The 21383-nt window shown below is 44.1% G+C and overlaps 1 protein-coding gene across 8 annotated transcripts in view; it reads left to right on the top strand.

The window, feature by feature from the left end:
- The window catches only part of LOC139276457 (centrosomal protein of 164 kDa-like), a 209885-nt gene that overhangs the window by 50258 nt on the left and 138244 nt on the right, over positions 1 to 21383 (top strand). For all 8 annotated transcript variants that reach the window (XM_070894480.1, XM_070894479.1, XM_070894476.1 and 5 more), the window contains 2 exons: positions 5021 to 5132; positions 17317 to 17521. In XM_070894480.1, the coding sequence (XP_070750581.1) occupies positions 5021 to 5132; positions 17317 to 17521 (317 nt within the window). The remainder of the gene's footprint in view (positions 1 to 5020; positions 5133 to 17316; positions 17522 to 21383) is intronic.

Raw genomic sequence — 21383 nt, 5'->3', positions numbered from 1 at the left:
ACAGGTGGGGCAGACAGTGGTTGGAGGGACAGGTGGGTGGGGTGCACGTGGTGAAGATCATGTACATTGTGCCCCTTAGTGGGCGAAATCCACATTGCGACTCTGGAAGGAGCCCTTCAGCCACTGAAAGAAGGCGATTGAGGAGGATTCTTGCGATGACTTTCCCTGTGGCAGACAGCAGGGATACTCCTCTGTAATTACCGCAATCAGACTTGTCGCCTTGCTTGATGATGATCACGATTACATGCATGGATTCTTTAGCGCAGTCAAGACCACCTACGGCCTAAGCACCCAAGGTCCTAACCCAATGAGGACCAAGAATGGAGAGGTACTCATCAAGGGCAGAGGCGCAGTCAGTACCCACTGGAAGGTGCACTTTGAAGATCTTCTTAACCGGGACTCTTCGACGCGAGTGTCCTTGACTCCATCCCGGAGCATGCTACCCGCCGCTACCTCAGCACAGCCCCAGCCCGGCACGAGATTGAAAAGGCCATCCAACAACTGAAGAACAACAAGGCCTCAGGAGCAGATGGAATCCCTGCCGAAGCACTAAAGCATGGTGGAGAAGCACTATTGGCGTGAATTCATGAACTCATATCTCTTATTTGGAAGGAGGAGAGCATGCCAGGGAATCTCAGACGCTGTAATCGTGACCATCTTCAAGAAAGGCGACAAGTCTAATTGCGGTAATCAGTAACACTGCATCCAACTCATTTTAATTTAGATGGTGTCCAATCTGTCCTTGGACATGGAAATTTTCACTTGAGTTTCTCAACAAAAAAAAGCCTCTTTTACTCCACATTACTGTTGGTGCAATGTTTCCATTGCATTTGGAGGGAGCAGGGACAGGGGACATTCTTTGGTGTAACAATGGAAGTGAATACAGTGATTCTGTGCACAAACTGCCTCCTGACAATGCATACAAATTGCCTGCATAAGATTGTTCCCACTTTTTTTTTGGTGTGAGGTCCCTTTATGTGGTTGTGCAGCCCATTCAGATTTTATCACGCGAGCGGTTTCTCCCATATAAAAGTCGATAAGCAGCCTGCGCGGGACCTCTAGACTGCCATGCAGCTTAGCGTGAACATTGCTGCATAACCAGTTCATTGGCTGTGAAGTGCTTTGGGATGTTGTGAGGATGGGAAAGGGGCTCTAAAGGCAAGCTCTTTTGTGAGCGATGATGACCCTTTCGTAGTGTTAAGCCCCTTTTAAAAAAATATATATATATTTATCATCATCATCATCATAGGCAGTCCCTCGAAATCGAGGAAGACTTGCTTCCACTCTAAAAGTGAGTTCTCAGGTGGCTGTACAGTCCAATACGGGAATTACAGTCTCTGTCACAGGTGGGACAGACAGTGGTTGAAGGAAAGGGGTGGGTGGGGAGTCTGGTTTGCCGCACGCTCCTTCCGCTGCCTGCGCTTTGATTCTGCACGCTCTCGGCGACGAGACTCGAGGTGCTCAGCGCCCTCCCGGATGCTCTTCCACCACTCAGGGCGGTCTTGGGCCAGGGATTCCCAGGTGGCAGTGGGGCCTTAGACTAAACATCCATGAGACAGAGGTCCTCCACCAACCTGACCCTGCCACACAGCACTGCCCCCGGGTCATCAAAATCCATGTCGCAGCCTTGGACAATGTGGACCTTTTTCCATACCTCGGGAGCCTACTATCAGCAAGGGCAGACATCGACGATGAGGCCCAACACTGCCTCCAGTGTGCGCAGCCTTCTGTCGTCTGAGGAAAAGTGTGTTGAAGACCAGGACCTCAAATCTGGCACCAAGCTTATGGTCCGCAGGGCAATAATGTTACCCGCCCTCCTGTATGGCTATTTATGGACCCCTGATCTTGACGGTATTGAGGTTGCTTCTTCCTCACCCACCTCTATTGTAATTTGTAAAAACAAATTTAATTTTAAATTTATATTGCGCTGTAATTTATGTCTTTTTTATTTTCCCCAGCAATATTCACTTAAGTTTTTTGTTGAGAAATGAACACTCAACTCATACTTGTCTTCACTGACCTCTCCCGAACAAAATAGATCTTTAAGTTCATACTAATCCAAAACATACTTTGTTTATTTTCAGACACAAAGCTCACCCATTGTGTAGTTAACTAGCAAACGAAGGCTCATGGTTAGGATATTTGCTGTGCATCTATTAATGCAACTCATTTTTCTAGTCATTTGCCATTTCATAGATACAAGGTTCCATGCAGTAGAGGGCAGTATTGACCAAATTATGGTTAGACTTTAACCGCCTTACCAGCAGTGTTTTTTAAATATGATGTAGTTGGTCGGTCAGACAAATCTTTTCTGTCAAAAGTAAAATTATTTATTTAAACTTTTTTTTTAATTTGCTGAAATGCTGTAATGCATTTGTATCTCTCTATATGGAAGAACAATATAATTATACTTGAGGACAATTTTCTCCCCCTGTTTTCTCCCTCTTGTGAAGGCGCTGGCTCTTGCTGGAGAATGGGCACTACCAGTGCTCTGATATCTCAGTCATTCTCCAGGTGTGATCCAAGATAGTTGCGTGCTTGTAGGATATTTGATCGGAGAGCAGAATATTCTGGCGTGGACCGCAGCTATGCCTGATACTGTCCTCATTTGACGTCCACACAAGCACTGTACACAAAGGGGGAAATGGAACTCCTACCTGATTTTATTTTTAATTCCTTGGTCTGGGGACAGAGAGACTGATTTTACTGCCTCCACCCTTACCCTGGCTGAGATCAGTTAAATCGAGGTAAACCATGGATTGAATCGGAGACCTGAATCCAGGTGTCTTAGTCACATCTAAACAGTACATTTACCAACAAAGTCACATGGGGGCTCTACTACTTCTAATTGTAACATATTTTCATATTTATATATTTATACACAAACAATAATTTGTACTTTTGTAGCGCCTTTTAATGTAATTCAATGTAGCAAGATGATAAGACACTGAGCAGTTGGGTTAGGACTGGGAACGAAAGGGACCATCAAAGAGAGAGGTTTTAACAAGGCTTTTGTAGAGAGTGCTACACTTGTTAACAAACTAAACTGAAAACCTTTTTCCATGATCTGCCAAAATAGTTAGGTTACATTTTGAGGTTTAATGCTCAGACTTTAAAAATTCTATTTCCACACTTGTGATTAGTATTCTTCTGCTTTGCGTAACAGATGAATAAGTCACAGTGGTTCTGTGACTTTTGGCAGCAGGAGGTGGGTTATGAGTTTTCTTCTGCAGAAGGATGACATAACCAATAATGTAGTTGACAGTGGATAGATCTCGCTGCGCACGAGGCAGCCAGCTTTGACCGATGGTGACTGTTGGAGCTTTTAATGTAGAGTGTGCGTGCACTGATTTGCCATGCTCTGAAATATAAAACTCTTCTTGTGGTTCACAGTATGAATCTTTAGTCAATGCATTTGTAGTGCTTACCCTGGACCATGAGTCTGCTTTATACTTTACAAACATACAAACAATGATGGACAGGTACAGACCCTCTGGTCCATCGATTCTGTCCCACACAATTGTGATTCCTTATGGATCACAATATATACACACTCCACCCACCTAAATCTAGATCTCCTGGGAGAGGCGAAAAACCAGATTTAAAAAAAAACTCAGGCCAATATAGGGGCAAAAAATCTGGGAAACTGCTGTCCAACCCATCTAGGTCGTCAAAACTAGTCCAGGAGATCACTCTGGCCCTGAACTCCCTGCAGTACCTACCTTTTTTAAGAAGTGACCTCCGCTCCACCAGAAACAGGTCCAGCTCTCGCTTGAAAGAATTCAGCGAATTAGCATCCACCCCACGAGACACCAGCCTGTTCCAAAGGCCCACTATTATCTGGGAAAAGAGCCACCTACAGACATCTAACCTAGATCTGGCTTTATACAACTTAAATTTGCGACCACTGTTGTACAGTCTAGAGGCTAGAAATGGATCAAAGGCTGCCACTGCCCTTTTAATTTCCCCAAAACGCTAAGATTCAGCAATTAACGCAGGCAGAAAATTGATCAAAAACCGGAAAAATGGGCGTTCCAGGAGGATTCTCGGCGATAAACTCGATCCTGGTGAAATTAAGTCCGAGGCTGGAATCGAGCCTGGGGGGGGGGTGGGGGGGGACGGGGGGGGGGGGGGGGCGTGGGGGGGGGGGGCGGGGGGGGGGCGGGAGGGGAGGGAGGGAGGGAGGGAGGGAGTGGGGGAATACGAAAAATATTTTTTCAAAAAAAAGCATCGCAAAAAATTCAAAGGAGCTTTCTTAACTGAATCGTTGCAAAAGAATTTAAGAAAACATTCACTTTCCATTTTTTTAAGGGTTTCATACCTACCGTCCATCGAAAGGCTGCTCCGACTGGGCCTGTTTTTTTTTAAGTACGGATCACCGCTCCCACCAAACTCAGGCGAGAGCGGTTCTCCCAGCGTCGCACGCCGGCGATCTGCTCCCCAGCGATTTTTCGAAACCGCCGGCGGAAGGCTCTGATGAAATTCCCACGGATCAATCACCGTGGTCGGCTGATCAATTTCTAGCCCTATATCTTTTCAGCTTCAGTGGGACGGAAAATCAGGCAGGGTGTATAAAGGGTGGCAGATCTGATGCCGCTAGTTTTATGCCCCAGCTGAAGTTGAAAGTTCCATTCAGGCTCTTTCTGTCCAGTCCAGTATTGCACAATTGGTTTTGGGCATAAAGTGTGAAGTGGGGGATGGAAAGAAGGAAGGAATTGAAATGGTGTTGGTTTAGTTTTTTTCCCTTCCCATCTTTCTTCCAATGCCATACACCATTCCTGATCAAGATGCGTCAGTAGGAAATCAATGTGTTAACTTCTGCCATCCTTAGTTTTTGGTCAATTAGGAGGTCAGCCTTTTTCCTCCACGAACTTCCAGCGTGGACAACACCTAGCCCCTTCATCGTGTCACATCTGAAAGTCACAGCGGAAGGGTTCACTAGCACAAACTCCATGGCTCAGGCGGTATGCCACTTTTTAAAAATAAAATTTTTAATGTAACTTTTCTTATCCTCCTTCAGAAATCCAAGAATACGCCCGCGAGATAGGAATTGACCCTGAAAATGAACCGGAGCTAATGTGGTTAGCCAGGGAGGGCATTGTGGCACCTTTACCCCAAGAATGGAAGCCCTGGTAAGATGGCGGAAGACCTGTAGTGTTTTCAATAGGATTTCAGTAAAGCATAATGATGCGTGTGTGTGAAATTTTAAAACTGAACATGAAAAACATCCAGCAGTACAATTACATGTTTAGTCCTTCTAAACTTGGGTTGTGTCAGATGAGGGCATTTTGGGCTATGTAATACAAAGGTGAAGTACAAGTGGGTTACATGTCTGCCACTGGTGCTGTTAATGGTGGGAGCAACTTGAAATAATGAAGCATATTGGTACAGTACTAAAGTGTATTGGCTGAGTTGCCTTTTTACTGTGGCGTATTGTACCAAAATGCTAAATATACCTGGAGCCAACACTGATCAATCAAACATATGAAAATACAATCCGCTCTTATGTGGAATTTTCTGACAATATGAGCTTTATTTTGGTAATACCCGAATTGTATTAAATATTTGCAAGTCCAAATTTTGCTCCCTATATAGCCAGTCATTTGGGATGAAGAGTAAGCTTTTTACCCCATTGAGCTTGCATTTTGATAACTGTGCCAACTCTTTTTAATACCATTCCCCCCCACCTCGTCTCCATATCCTTTAATACCCTTTCTAAGTAAGTAACTTAACATCTCAATTGATTTTACATCTAAGACGATGCATTTCACTTTCTAACAACCATTTTCTTAATAGCGAGAGACTAAGAACTGGGAGGGAGCAAAGGGATTTGGGTGTCGGTGTACACAAATCACTAAAAGCTAGTGCACAGGTACGAAAAGTAATCAAAATGGCTAATTGAATATTGGCTTTTATCTCAAGGGTTTGGAATACAATGGGGAGGAAGACAGTGCTTCAGTTGTGAAGAGCCTTGGTCAGAAAAGGGAAACGGTAGCATAGTGGAGGCCCCAATCTGTGAGGGAACATCAGTGGCGGGTCGGGGCCATAAAACGAGCACCGAGCGGCGGCCATGGGCAGCGTGGAGGCGTGCCACTGCAAGGTACAGTGCGAGCTGGTGCAGGAGGGCGACGGCTGTGAAGAGTGACATCATCAAGATCCAGGTCGGTGATTGGAGCGTGGGCAGGTACAGCAGGAGCGGCGAGGTCGGGGCGAAGGAGCGGCGAGAGACTGTGGAGGGACGTGATTGGGGCCCAGGGGCAGCACGGGCCAGCCCACACTGCGATACATGCATGGACTAGATCCGTGCAGCAGAGCTGGTCTCCAGTTGTCTTGGGTAATCCTTGCCACTGGACCAAGATCCAGCTCTGTCAAGCCCGTGTGGTGGCTGGGGTGCAACGGTCACCACACGTTAAAAAAAATCCAAGCACAGGCATCTTCTACCCTTCAGGATGTAGTTCGGGTCCTTCATTGAAACACCTGTGAAAACCTTTTTTTTGGCATGGTAGCAAGTCATCCTCATTTCGAGGGACCACCTATGATGATGGATGGAGCGGTACAGTAGCATAGTGGTTATGTTACTGGACTAGTAATCCAGAGGCCTAGACTAATGATCCGGGGACATGAGTTCAAATCCCATCACAGCAGCTGCTGAATTTAAATTCAGTTGGTAGTATCAGCAATAGTGACATGAAACTACCGGATTGTCGTAAAACCCCATTTGGTTTACTAATGTCCTTTTAGGGAAGGAAATCTGCCGTCTTTACCCGGTCTGGCCGATAATGTCCCACAGCAATGTGGTTGACTCGTCACTCCCCTCTGAAATGGCCCAGCAAGCCACTCAGTTGTATAAGATGGTTCACCACTACCTTCTCGAGGGCAATTAGGGATGGGCAATAAATGCTGGCCTTGCCAGCGACGCCCACATTCTGTGAACTAATTTAAAAAAAAACATTTGGAGTACTGCATTCAGTTCTGGGCACCGCAGCCCAGGAAAGATGGTGCAGCATAATAATTTACCAGCATAATAATGGGGCTTCGGTGTTTTAAAAAAAAAATAAAGGCATTAAATAGGGTAGATAGATACAGAGAAACTATTTCCTCTGGTGAGGGAATCCAAAACAAGTAGGCACAACTTTAACATTAGAGCTAGGCGATTCAGGAGTGATATTAGGAAGTGCTTTTCACACAAAGGGTAGTGAAAATGTGGAACTCTTTATCTCTTTCCACCCCTCCCCCCACAACCCCACCAAAAGCTGTGGGTGCTGCATCAATTGAAATTTTAACGGTGGAGATCGCTAGATGTGTTGGTTAAGGTTATCAAAGGTGGTTTAATTGAGTCGAAGTACAGCTCAGCCATGATTTCATTGAATGGTGGAACAGGCTCGAGGGGCTGAATAGCCTCCTCCTGTTCCTATGTAAGAATGGTACGAGCCCTGTTTTATGCAACCGGGGCCTGTTTGTCTACCTCGACCTATTGCATATAACAGGATTAAGCTGTATTTCCATGTTCCTGCACTATTGGAAGAAAAATTTTACATATTTAAACTGTGCAGAGCCAGCTGTTTTTATAAAAATGGATATTTCCTTTCGCCCATTAATCCCTGTTGAGGGATTCAGACAGTTACATTTGGGACAGTAAATTCCTTTTTACAAGGATTTGTAGACTTAAACCAGGATTTGCCAATTTTTCGTTATCGAGACATGGGTGATGAACTTGATTTCTGTGTTTGGATGTTCTGCTCTGTAATGCAATGTGTTCTTGCACTGAAATGTGAGCTGTGTTTACCTGTAAAAGAAGAGGGGGAAGCTTAACTAAATAGTATTCCATAAAAAAACAGGCTTATCACGGTGTTTGAATCTATGATGCTTTATTCATGCAATATTAAATTTACTGCTTCGGTGCAAATTATTGGATACAATATACTTCTCCAGCAGTCACAACTTGGAGATTGTGTCAGTGTTGTAAAGTCGTTGCTAAACAATGTAGATAAATGTATGTATATTTCATTTTTGTTCATCTTTTGTTTTATTGGATCCTGATTAAACAACGCTGTTTGCATAGCTGCATAAGTCCACTACCGTTGAAACAATAAGGAAGAGGTGCAGGGAAAAAAAATATTAACGAGAGAAAAATGGCAGGACGGAGGCGGGGGGGTGGGGGGGTAATTGGACAAATCAAGTATCTAAATTGTGTGTGTGTGTGTGCGTGTGTACTATATACTTGGCTGGATGAAAGATTGAGTTCTACGGACCTTTTTAAAATGTTTATATTTTAACTAATAAATTAAAAATGCATGTTCTCCAACAATTCTTGTGAACCAAACTGCAGTAAATGTTGGCAGCCCAGAGTTCACTTGGCAAAAAAATAAAAACAGCTGCTGCCTGATGATTAAATGCCGGGAAGCGCACAGGAGCCATTTATTCCTTTGTACACTCAGGGCTACCGACATTTATTGCTTAATTATAGGATTCTGTATAGAATAGACAGTGTTTGTTTAGTCATAAATGCACCATTTTAAAGTTCAGTGGAGCCTGCATAAAATCAGCTTTAATAAGGTCATATTCCACTTAAAGAAAATTTGATCTAGAGTGTGGTAGTTTATATTGTGATGAATTGATCTTAAATGACAATCCATTAAAGTTTGATCTCAAATTTAACTTTCATTTGTGGATTAACTTTTAAAAATGTTGTGTTTAAATTAGACTAAATTTTTAATGGATTGTCATTAAAGATGTATTTCTCTATCTTCCTTTGTACAAGAACAGGGTTGGACTATTCGGGCTTGCTTCAACATTGTAGTTAGCCATGGTGCTTCTCTTTGTAATCCCAGTCCTTGCCTTTTCTCTCTTGGGCTAATTCTATGATCAGTGGAGGAAGTTGCATCCAAAGGAAGTACCAGAGTTATGACATTGTAGTCTCTATACTCCGACCAGTGCCTCTGCCAGTGTGGAATTAGTCTTTCTATCAAGCAATGCATTTTACTTCCTGAGTTAGTAGTCATCTTTTTCCCTTTTAAACACCTCAGTTATCTTCACATTTATGACCTCTGAGGCAACGCGTTCTAAATTCTCTCAGCCTTCGGTGTAAAGAAGTTTTTCCTTGATTTGCTTTTAACTAGCCTGTCTTTGGGCCCAAGTTTCCACATGATTCGTGCCTGATTTTTAGGAGCAACTGGTGGAGAACGGACTATTTTAGAAATCACAATTCTCCACATTTTTTTTTCTGCAGTTCTAGTCAGGTAGAACAGTTCTAGTTTAGAACAGAATTTTTTCTTCAAAAGGGGGCGTGTCTGGCCACTGACGCCTGATTTGAAAGTTTCCACAGTGAAAATGTACTCCAAACTAAAGTAGACTGGCGCCAGTGAAAATTTTTGTAGAACTGAAAAAACCTGTTCTACTCATTAAAAAATCAGGCGCAGGTTACAAATTAGGCGTCCAGAATGAGGTGGGGGGGAAGGGAACTCATTAAATTCGACAATAAATCCTTATTTATACTTCTACAAATATTATTCAAATAAATCCAACCTGTATAAACATTTAGAAGCCAAGAAAAGATTAAATAAACCATCTTCCTACCTGTGTGAAAGTGCTTCAGAGAATTCTGCAGCTGTTCGTGCCGCTGAGAGGGAGGGAGAGGGGAGGGAGGAGAGGGGGGGAAGAGAGAGGGGTGGGGTCGGGAAAGAGAGGGGGGAGGTCGGGGAAGAGGGGGGGGTCGGGGAAGAGAGGGGGGGGTCGGGGAACAGGAGCGGGTGTCGGGTCGGGGGGGGTATCGGGTCGGGGGGGGGAGCGGGTGTCGGGTCGGGGGGGGAGCGGGTGACGGGTCGGGGGGGGGAAGCGGGTGTCGGGTCGGGGGGGGTGTCGGGTCGGGGGGGAGCGGGTGTCGGGTCGGGGGGGAGCGGGCCTCGGGTCGGGGCGGGGGGGAGCGGGTCTCGGGTGTCTGGTCGGCGGGGGTGGGGGGCAGCGAGGGTCGGGTCTGGTCGGGCGGGGAGCAGGAGCTGGCCGTGGGAGGAGCCTCATTCACGCAGCCCCAGTGAGGCCATTGGGCCAGGGCTAGGGGCTGCGTGCTTCGGGCCCCTCCCACACAGTTCGGCGCCTGGAGCTACTGCACATGCGTGCCGACTGTAGCGCGCATGTGCAGAGGTCCCGGCACTGTTTTCAGCGCCGGGACCTGGCTCCGCCCTCCCCACAGCTCGTGCTGGCTGCGCCGAGTGCCACAGGACCTGTAAGTCGGTGGAGAATACCGAGGATTTTTTTAGGCGCCGTTTTAGGCGTTCTGGACGCCTAATTTGTAACCTGCGCCAGCTTGGAGGGGCGCCCGTTTTTTTTCTTGTGGAAACTTGGGCCCATTAATTCGAACATTATACCTTCTTTGTTCTGGATTCTGCTACTCGAGGAAATATTCATTACCAATGTTCTCCCTCGATTGCCTTCATTTAAAATCCTATTTTCAGGGAACATAACCCAAGTTTGCCTGGTCTCTCATAACCTAGTCCCTTCACCCCAATAATCCTGGAGAATTTTCTTTTATATATCCTTGTGTATCCTTCCTAAAATGCGGCACCTAAACTGAACACAGTATTCTAAATGACATCTGTCAATTTCCCTGTATAATTTCAGTGGCACCTGCTTTTTAAATTAAATCGTAGCAATTACAGCAGAGAAAGAAGGCCATTCGGCCCAGTGCTAGCTCTTCACTTGGAGCGAGCTACCCTAATCCCATTTCCTAGCACTTTCCCCATATCCTCTAACGTGCTTCCTTTTCAAATACTCATCTAGTTCTCTCCTAAATTATTTTAAACATCGTAAATTTCCCTTAACTTTCTCTGTTCCGTTGGAAAGAGCCCCACTTCTTAATTTCTGATACCGTTGTACACTGGTACTATTTCCAACATGCCTATCCAATGTCTTGTATAAATTCAAAATTACTTGCTTGTATATTTGGTGACCCTGCTATATGAAACCCCAAATCCTTTTTGTCACCTTATAGTCTTTTTTATCTGCTTCCCACCTTTTAAAGATCTGTGTATCTGCAACTCTAGATCGATCTTCCTCCACTGTTAAAGAGTCTTAACATTTTCGATATGTTCCTTTTCTCTGTGCTTTTTCCCAAAATGTTCTAATTCACATTTAAATTGTTAAATCATTTGAATTGAATACCTTTGAAATAAGAGGAATAGATTGCCAACATCTAATCGATTTGGGGAATACTGTACTTTGTTCTGGAGCCAGAACACAGTTGACTCCCAGTTTAATTACACTGGTTCTAAACACCAAATCTTAATGTATCAAAACACTGCCTGGTCTCTTCTATTCTATAGAACTGATCATAGGCATAGGGGAACTGAAATTCATTGCAAGGGCCATTTCTTTAATTCAATCACTAGTATTCTGTTCTCACTTATTTAAGGCCCTTGCGATACCATGTGTTTTCTTCTAGAAAATTTGGGTGAGCTATGCTCCCTCGATCTCTTGAGAGATGAACTTGCTCTCAGTAGCATTTGTAACAAACATGTTTCCATGTTCAAGTGAAATTCCTCTCTACGCTATTTTAATACTTTGGTCAACTCATTTAAAATAAATGAAAATGCATGAATTCGTTCATTATAAGTACTCCTTGGTTCCAGTATGCCCTTCCTGTGTTCTATTGACCTGCTAATCCATAATTAATCTGTTGCTGTGTTGGTGAGGGAAGATGATTTACATCGGAGCCACAAGTCCTTGATTGCTTAATTTACCCTTATCTCCTGGAAGGAAACATGATGTGGCACGTTTAAATGGGGAAAGAAGTGAGTGAGAGTAATTTAATGGAAGGAATAATTTCAGTGATATTTAGCTCTTTTTAAATGTATAGTTCTTATCTAAGCACAACATTTGTATTTTAAAATGCTGTATTATATTCAATAAATCATGGTCAGTTCAGTGCGTGCCATCATTGCACCTTCTGAAAGATCATATGTTGTACAAGAAAGCTTTTAATTTGGCCTCAATAGCGAAGGCTAATTTAAATGAAAATGAGCTGAGTACAGATTTTTAATAAAAGGCCCAACCAACATTTAACACTACAAAGTTACACAAATGCTGATTTAAAGAAAAATCATTGGGGTGATATGGTTGCCGTTACAGATATGTGGTTGCAAGATGACCAAGGATGGGAACTGAATATTCAGGGGGAATTGGCCATTTAGTAAGGATCGGTAGAAAGGAAAAGGAGGTTGGGTAGCTTTGTTAATAAGGTATGAGATCAATGCAGTAGTGAGAAACTATATTGGCTCAGAAGATCAACATGTAGAATCAGTTTGGGTGGAGATACAAAATAATAAGGGAAGAAGTCACTGGTGGGAGTGGTCTACAGGCCCCTAAACAGTAGCCACACTGTAGGACAGAGTATAAATCAAGAAATAAGGGAAACTTATAAGAAAGATACGGCAACAATCATGGGCGATTTTAATCTTCATATTGATTAGACAAATCAAATTGGCAAAGGTAGCCTTGTAGAAGAGTCATAGAGTGTATGCGGTATGGTTTCTTGGAACGTAGCATTTTGGAACCAACCATGGAACAGACTATTTTAGATCTGATAATGTGCAACGAGTCTGGATTAATTAATGATCTCATAGTGAAGGATCCTCTTGGGAAGAGTGATCATAGCATGGTTGAATTTCAAATTCAGTTTGAGTGTGAGAAAGCTAGGTCTCAAACTAGTGTCCTGAACTTAAATAAAGAAGACTACAAAGGTATGAAGTCAGAGTTGGTTAAAGTAGACTGGGAAAATATATTAAAGGGCAAGACTAGAAAAGCAGTGGCAAACATCTAAGGAGCTATTTCATAACTATCAGCAAAGATATATTCCAGTGAGAAAGATGAACCATCCGTGGCTAACTAAGGAAGTAAAGGATGGTATCAAATTGAAAACAAAGGCATACAATGTTGCGAAGGCCAGAGGATTGAGAAATTTTTGGAAACCAGCAAAGGACGACTAAAAAAAATTATAGAGAGAGAAGAGAGCTTATGAGAGTAAACTAGCAAGAAATATAAAAACAGATGGTTAGAGCTTTTACAGGTATATAAAAAGGAAGCAAGTAGCTAAAGTAAACATTGGTCCCTTAGAGGATGAGACTGGGGAATTAATAATGGGAAACAAGGAAATGGCGGAGAATTTGAACAAATATTTTGTATCAGTCTTCATGGTAGAAGACACTAAAAGCATCCCAATAATTGATAATCAAGGGGCGATTGGTGGTGGAGGTCGGGGGGCGGGGGGGGGGCGGGGTACTTAAAACAATCATTATCACTAGAGGAAAAAGTACTAGGCAAACTAATGGGACTAAAGGAGGACAAGTCCCCTGGACCTTATGGCATGCAACTAGGCTCTTAAAACATTTGGCTGCAGAGATAATGGATGCATTGGTTGTAATCTACCAAAATTCCCTGGATTCTGGAGAGGTCCCAGCGGACTGGAAAACCACAAATGTAACGCCCTTATTTAAGAAAGGAGGGAGACAGAAAGCTGGTAACTATAGACCAGTTAGCCTAACATCTGTCATTGGAAAAATGCTGGAGTCCATTAGGGAAATAGTAGCAGGACATTTAGAAAATCATAATGCAGTCAAGCAGAGTTGGCATGGACTTATGAAAAGGAAATCATGTTTGACAAATTTGCTGGAATTCTTTGAGGATGTAACGAGCAGGGTGAATAAAGGGGAACCAGTAGATGGCGTGTATTTGGATTTCCAGAAAGCATTTGATAAGGTGCCACATAAAAGGTTACTGCACAAGATAAGAGCTCACGGGGTTGCGGGTAATATATTAGCGTGGATAGAGGATTGGCTAACTAAGAGAAAACAGAGTCATTTTCAGGTTGGCAAACTGTAACTAGTGGAGTGCCACAGGGATCAGTGCTGGGGTTTCAACTATATACACTTGACATTAATGACTTGGATGAAGGGACCAAGTGTAATGTAGCCAAATTTGCTGATAATACAAAAATAGGTGGGAAAGCAAGTTGTGAGGAGGACGCAAAGAATCTACAAAGGCATATAGATAGGCTAAGTGAGTGGGCAAAAATTTGGCAGATGGACTATAATGTGGAAAAATGTGAGGTTATCCACTTTGGTAGGAAAAATAAAAAAGCAAATTATTATTTAAATGGGGAGAGATTACATAATGCTGTGGTACAGAGGGACCTGGGGGTCCTTGTACATGAAACTCAAAAAGTTAGCATGCAGGTACTGCAAGTAATTAGGTGGGCAAATGGAATGTTGGTCTTTATTGCAAGGGGGGTGGAGTATAAAAGTAGAGAAGTCCTGGTACATAGAAACATAGAAAAATAGGTGTAGGAGTAGGCCATTTGGTCCTTCGAGCCGGCACCACCATTCAATAAGATCATGGCTGATCATTCACCTCAGTACCCCTTTCCTGCTTTCTCTCCATACCCTTTGATCCCTTTAGCTGTAAAGGCCATATCTAACTCCCTCTTGAATATATCCAATGAACTGGCATCAACAACTCTCTGCGGTAGGGAATTCCACAGGTTAACAACTCTCTGAGTAAAGAAGTTTCTCCTCATCGCAGTCCTAAATGGCTTACCCCTTATCCTTAGACTATGTCCCTTGGTTCTGAACTTCCCCAACATCGGGAACATTCTTCCTGTATCTAACCTGTCCTGTCCCGTCAGAATTTTATATGTTTCTATGAGATCCCCTCTCATCCTTCTAAACTCCAGTGAATACAGGCCTAGTCGATCCAGTCTCTCCTCATATGTCAGTTCTGTCATCCCTGGAATCAGTCTGGTGATCCTTTGCTGCACTCCCTCAATAGTAAGAACGTCCTTTCTCAGATTAGGAGACCAAAACTGAACACAATATTCTAGGTGAGGCCTCACTAAGGCCCTGTACAACTGCAGTAAAACCTCCCTGCTCCAAAACTCAAATCCCCTAGCTATGAAGGCCAACATACCATTTTCCGCCTTCACCGCATGCTGTACCTGCATGCCAACTTTCAATGACTGATGAACCATGACACCCAGGTCTCGTTGCACCTCCCCTTTTCCGAATCTGCCGCCATTCAGATAATATTCTGCCTTCGTGTTTTTGCCACCAAAGTGGATAACCTCACATTTATCCACATTATACTGCATCTGGCACGTGTTTGCCCACTCACCTAACCTGTCCAAGTCACCCTGCAGCCTTTTAGTGTCCTCCTCACAGCTCGCACCGCCACCCAGCTTAGTGTCATCTGCAAACTTGGAGGATATTACACTCAATTCCCTCATCCAAATCATTAATGTATATTGTAAATAGCTGGGGTCCCAGCACTGAGCCCTGCGGCACCCCACTAGTCACTGTCTGCCATTCTGAAAAGGACCCGTTTATCCCAACTCTCTGCTTCCTATCTGCCAACCAATTCTCTATCCACATCAATACATTACCCCCAATACCATGTGCTTTTATTTTGCACACCAATCTCTCGTGTGGGACCTTGTCAAAAGCCTTTTGAAAGTCCAAATAAACCACATCCACTGGTACTCCCTTGTCCACTCTACTAGTTACATCTCAAAAAATTCTAGAAGATTTGTCAAGCAGGATTTCCCTTTCATAAATCGATTCTGACTTGGACCGATCCTGTCACTGCTTTCCAAATGCGCTGCTGTTTTATCTTTAATAATTGATTCCAACATTTTCCCCACTACTGATGTCAGGCTAACCGGTCGATAATTCCCCGTTTTCTCTCTCCTTTTTTAAAAAGTGGTGTTACATTAGCTACCCTCCAGTCCATAGGAACTGATAGATGGAAAATGATCACCAATGCATCCACTATTTCTAGGGCCACTTCCTTAAGTACTCTGGGATGCAGACTATCAGGCCCTGGGGATTTATTGGCCTTCAATCCCATCAATTTCCCTAACACAATTTCCTGATTAATAAGGATTTCCTTCATTTCCTCTTTCTCGCTCGACCCTCGGTCCCCTAGTATTTCCGGAAGGTTATTTGTGTCTTCCTTCGTGAAGACAGAACCAAAGTATTTGTTCAATTGGTCTGCCATTTTTTTGTTCCCCATTATAAATTCACCTGAATCTGACTGTAAGGGACCTACGTTTGTCTTCACTAATCTTTTTCTCTTCACATATCTATAGGAGCTTTTGCAGTCAGTTTTTATGTTCCCAGCAAGCTTCCTCTCATACTTTATTTTCCCCCTCCTAATTATATCCTTTGTCCTCCTCTGCTGAATTCTACATTTCTCCCAGTCCTCAGGTTTGCTGCTTTTTCTCTGGCCGATTTATACACCGCTTCCTTGGATTTAACATTATCCCTAATTTCCCTTGTTAGCCACGGTTGAGCCATCTTCCCTGTTTTATTTTTACTCCAGACAGGGATGTACAATTGTTGAAGTTCATCCATGTGCTCTTTAAATGTTTGCCATTGCCTATCCACCGTCATCCCTTTAAGTGTCATTCGCCAGTCTATTCTAACCAATTCACGTCTCATACCATCAAAGTTATTTACAATTATACAGAGTGTTGGTAAGACCACACCTGGAGTACTGGTGTACAGTTTTGGTCTCCTTATTTAAGGAAGGATACACTTGCATTGGAGGTAGTTCAGAGAAGGTTCACGAGGTTGATTCCTGAGATGAAGGGTTGTGATATAAAGAAAGGTTGAGCAGGTTGGGCCTCTACTCATTGGAGTTTAGAAGAATGAGAGGTGATCTTCTTGAAACGTGTAAGATGCAGAGAGGATGTTTCCCCTCGTGGGGGATTCTAGAATTAGGAGGCATAGTTTCAGAATAAGGGGTCACCCATTTAAAATGGAAATGAGGAGGAATTTCTTCTCTGAGGGTTGTGAATCTTTGGGATTCTCGAACCCAGAGAGCTGTGGAGGCTGGGTCATTGAATATATTTGTGGAGATAGACAGATTTTTGAACGGTAAGAGAATCAAGGGTCATGGGGAGTGGGCGGGGAAGTGGAGTTGAGGCCAGGATCAGATCAGCCATGATCTTACCGAATGGCGAAGCAGGCTCGAGGGGCCAAATGGCCTCCTTCTGTCCTATTTCTTATGTTCTTATGTTATGTGAGGAAATACATCTTGGTTACTCTGTCAGGAATCACTGCATTGGGTAAGCTATGACTTTTTCATTATTTTCTCAATTTAACTTCATTTGTTCAAGTAAAAACTTGTCTTAATCCACTTTCTGTGTATCAGTGATGGTACAACAGTGTTGCAGTGCATTAACAAACAGCTAGATTATCACTGATTTTAGAGATGGTTTTTAAAAAAAAAAAGTATTTTTGAATGACTGCTTTCTCTTGCCCGAGGTAGCCAAGATGTCACTGGTGACGTCTATTACTTTAACTTTGTATCGGGCCAGTCAACGTGGGATCATCCATGCGATGAGCAATACCGAAACCTGGTTTCTGTGGAGCGCGAGAAACTGCAGGCTCTGGGTGGAAGTAAAAAGAAAGAAAAGAAAAAGAAGAAGGAAAAAAAAGAGAAGAAAGAAAAGGAACCACTTAAATCTACCACAGTAAGTTTTAATTCTTAAATCCAAATGTAATTATGTCAGGATCCTGTGTTTCCTTTCCCCTCTATTTTCATGCCACCTTTCCTCTCTCTCTCTCTCTCTCTCTCTCTCTCTCTGACTGAAAGGCATTGATTCCTTACTGCAGTACAGTTTCACAGGTGTTGGATGCCATCTTGACTGAGATGGCCATTATCCACATGTGAGCTTTGCGAGCGAGCATCAGCAAGTTATTTGCCAGATCCAGAACTCGCCTGTCATTCACACTTGCGCACTTCTGACAGATTCATTGAATAGTATTGTTAGAGTGGGAACCCTGCCAACGTGCCCTTTCTCCCTCTTAGCTCAAGGACACTTGGGCCAATTGTAATGCCTCACCGACTGAGTTTTTAAAAATTCGTTCATGGGATGTGGATGTCGCAGGCAAGACCGGCATTTTTTGCCCATCCCTCTTTGCCCTTGAGAAGGTGGCGGTGAGCCGTTTTCTCGAACCGCTGCAGTCTGTGTGGTGAAGGTCTTTGCAGCGGTTTGGTGCAACTGAATGGTTTGTTAGGCCATTTCAGAGGGCAGTTAAGAGTCAACCACATTGCTGTGGGTCTGGAGTCAGATATAGCTCAGACTGGGTAAGGGCGACAGATTTCCTTCCCTGAAGAACATTAGTGAACCAGATGGGTTTTTACGACAATCGGTTAGTTTCATGGTCACCATTACTGATGATAGCTTTATAATTCCAGATTTTTAAAAATTATCTGAATTTAAATTCCCCAAGCTGCCGTGGTGGCATGTGATGTCGTGCCTCCGGATCATTAGTTCAGGCCTCTGGGTTATTAATCCGGTAACATAACCACGATGCTACTGCACCCGTAACTTAGCATGGACCGCGATCAATCTCGTGGAGGGTAAATGCCGACATGGACTGGTTGGGCAGAATAACCTGTTTTTGTGCCGTAACTTCCATGTGTTTCTATATAAATCTGGTTGCTATGGCTCAGCTACTGTATAAACGAACTGAGCCATCAGACGCCTTTTTTTCTTTAAGGCCTTCTTGATGCACCAAACACACATTGAATTAAGATCTCATTTGTAGCTATGCAAATTAAGTATTTGGTATCAAAGTAATTTAATACAGACACAAAAATCCTCTCAGTCTTCAATGCAACTGTTTCTTTGGTGACCTGAACTGCCACTTTTTCCTCAATTAATATTCACAGTGCATATTTAATTAGTATTAATAGTGAATGAAACATTAATTTCCACAAGATATGTATGTCATTCACGTGTGAAGTGCCATCCCTATTTTCTGGATTATTTTCAGTGGAATAACCCCTACAAATTATGGCGCAGAAGATGCAAATATTGCCAAGTCAGTTGAGCCACTGTACCAATTATTTCCTACAGAAAATGGTCTACGTGATTGTGTGGGGGAGGGGGTTTCTAAGTTGCACCTGACCTGTAAGTTAGCATATATATATTAAAAATAATTATATATGGTTTTAAAGCTTTATTTAATATGGCGCTGAACTGTAAGGGCCCGAAATTCATTGACATACCGCCCACTATCGCCGAAAAATATAGCGTACATACCGCCAGAATACCACTCGCCGGAAGATTCATGAGTGACATAACGCCGGGCAGTATGCACACCGCCCGCCCATGTAGAACCGCCCACATACAGCCCAAAAGTGCACGTTTCATGACATGCTGCCGACACACCACATACTGTCCTGGAGAAGGTGCTTTAAGTGGATCTTAAGTGGGCGGTATGGACACAGAGCTGACAGGTATCATTGTTTCACAGAAGTGTGGCATGTTTGATATTGCACAGATCTTTATACCTCTCCACAGTTTGATGTATTTTTTCATGGATTGGTTTTCTAGTATATTGCAGTGTCACCCCCCAGGTCTCGCTCAAACCCCACCCCCAGGTCTCGCTCAAACCCCCTCCCTCCAGGTCTCACTCAAACCCTCTCCCCCCAGGTCTCGCCCAAACCCTCTCCCCCCAGGTCTCGCCCAAACCCTCTCCCCCCAGGTCTCGCCCAAACCCTCCCCCCCCCCCCAGGTCTCGCCCAAACCCCCCCCCAGGTCTCGCTCAAACCCCACCCAGGTCTCGCTCAAACCCCACCCAGGTCTCGCTCAAACCCCCCCCAGCTCGCTCAAACCCTGCCACCCCCCCCAGGCTTCGCTCAAACGCCCCCCCCCCCTCCCCCTCTCCGGGTCTCGCTCAAAACCTCCCCCCCAGGTCTCGCTCAAACCCCCCTTTCCTCCAGGTCTCGCTCAACGCCCCCCCCCCCCCAAGGTCTCGCTCAAACCCCCCCAGGCCTCGCTCAAATCCCCCCCCCCCCCCCCCGGGTCTCGCTCAAACCCCCCCAGGCCTCGCTCAAACCACCCCCCCTCCTCCCCCCAGATCTCGCTCAGACCCCCCACCCACATCTCGCTCAGACCCCCCACCCACATCTCCTTCAACCCCCCCAACCCCCCTTCCCCCCAGCAGGTCTTGCTCAAACCACCCCCACCCCTCCCCCAGGTCTCGCTCAAACCCATGGGAGCCGATGATTCCCCAGTTGGAACGCCTCCTCCGCCTTCCACTGCCAGTTGCACTCTGCTCCCGCGACCGTCGAGATAAGCAGGATGAATCTCCCACCCACTCGGCTCCAGCGTTACCGGGAGGTAAAAAAGCAAGCTCCGCCCGGATACCGCTGAAAAACGGGCGGAACTTAGCTTTTCATCAATTTCGACCCCTGAGTATTTGACGATATGATCTTTGTAAAAAGAAAATAGGTGTGATTTTGCATTCAGACGAGAGAGCTGCAATCACAGAGTGGAGGGGCTGGAGACAGGACTACAACACTGTAGCCCTGATTCTCTGACGCATGATTCCTGCAAGTGCAGTGCTCTCTCCAGTGCTGGACTTCAGAATCACCTCTACAATACTCAACTGGGTGAAGAACGTGAGAAGTTTGATTTCGCAAATGGACTTTCTCCATGTGCTTTACAGAACAAATGTTGATACGATGAACTAGTCTCTCTAAGCTATAAGCCATCATTCAGATTGGACATTTGCAGATCTTAATGCTCGGGCTTATCTATCTAATTGTAATGACTCAATAGTGAAGTGAAAAATAATCTTACAGCAGCACAGGGCTACCATTAGCAACATTGAACATAGCATGGGTAATCTTTTTAATTCATTTGATTTTACTGTATCCTTATATTTTTTTACTGTGCTTCGAACACATGCTTTTTAAATACAAAATATATGGAGAAAGTATGGGGTGGTAAGAATAACCAATCTAAAATGCAACCTGTAATGAGCCCAGCCTTCTCCACTCTACTCCCCATTATAAGCTGAGCGGTCATTTTCAAATGGTTTTCATTTTCTTTTGGGATTGCAGGCACAAGCATGGCTAACAGTGAAAAGGTTTATTCCGTGTCCAACACTAATATGGGTTGAGCAGGAAATGGGAGAGTGGGCAGGAAGGAAATAGTCTCTCCTCAACAGAGACAGATGTATTAGCAATTATTTTTCTAATCATAAACTGAGAAATAACTTGGAAGTTGTAGCATAATTCACAGTTAGGAGATCAAATATTTAAAATATCTTCTGGCTGAATTTCACATTGTCTTCAAGTTTCTTTTTTATCCTTTGTTTAGGGAAGCCAGTTAGAAGCGGGAATACTCCCTTCTCCATCTTATTGTAGCCTAGCTTGCTCTTCTCATGATCCTCTTCATCAGTTTACAAGTCTTGAGTGTTTGCATGATACTGAGATTAGGACAGAGGACACAGACCAGAAAGAGGCCAATGGCATGCAACTATCTTTCAAGCCAATGCTAGTCAGTAAGTCTGTACCTCTCAATTTCCCAAGTAATC

The sequence above is a fragment of the Pristiophorus japonicus genome, chromosome 11, assembly GCF_044704955.1.
Source record: "Pristiophorus japonicus isolate sPriJap1 chromosome 11, sPriJap1.hap1, whole genome shotgun sequence".
In the NCBI taxonomy this organism is placed as follows: domain Eukaryota; kingdom Metazoa; phylum Chordata; class Chondrichthyes; family Pristiophoridae; genus Pristiophorus; species Pristiophorus japonicus.
The sequence above is the reverse complement of the archived record's forward strand: the minus strand, read 5'-3'. Positions and strand labels throughout refer to the sequence as shown.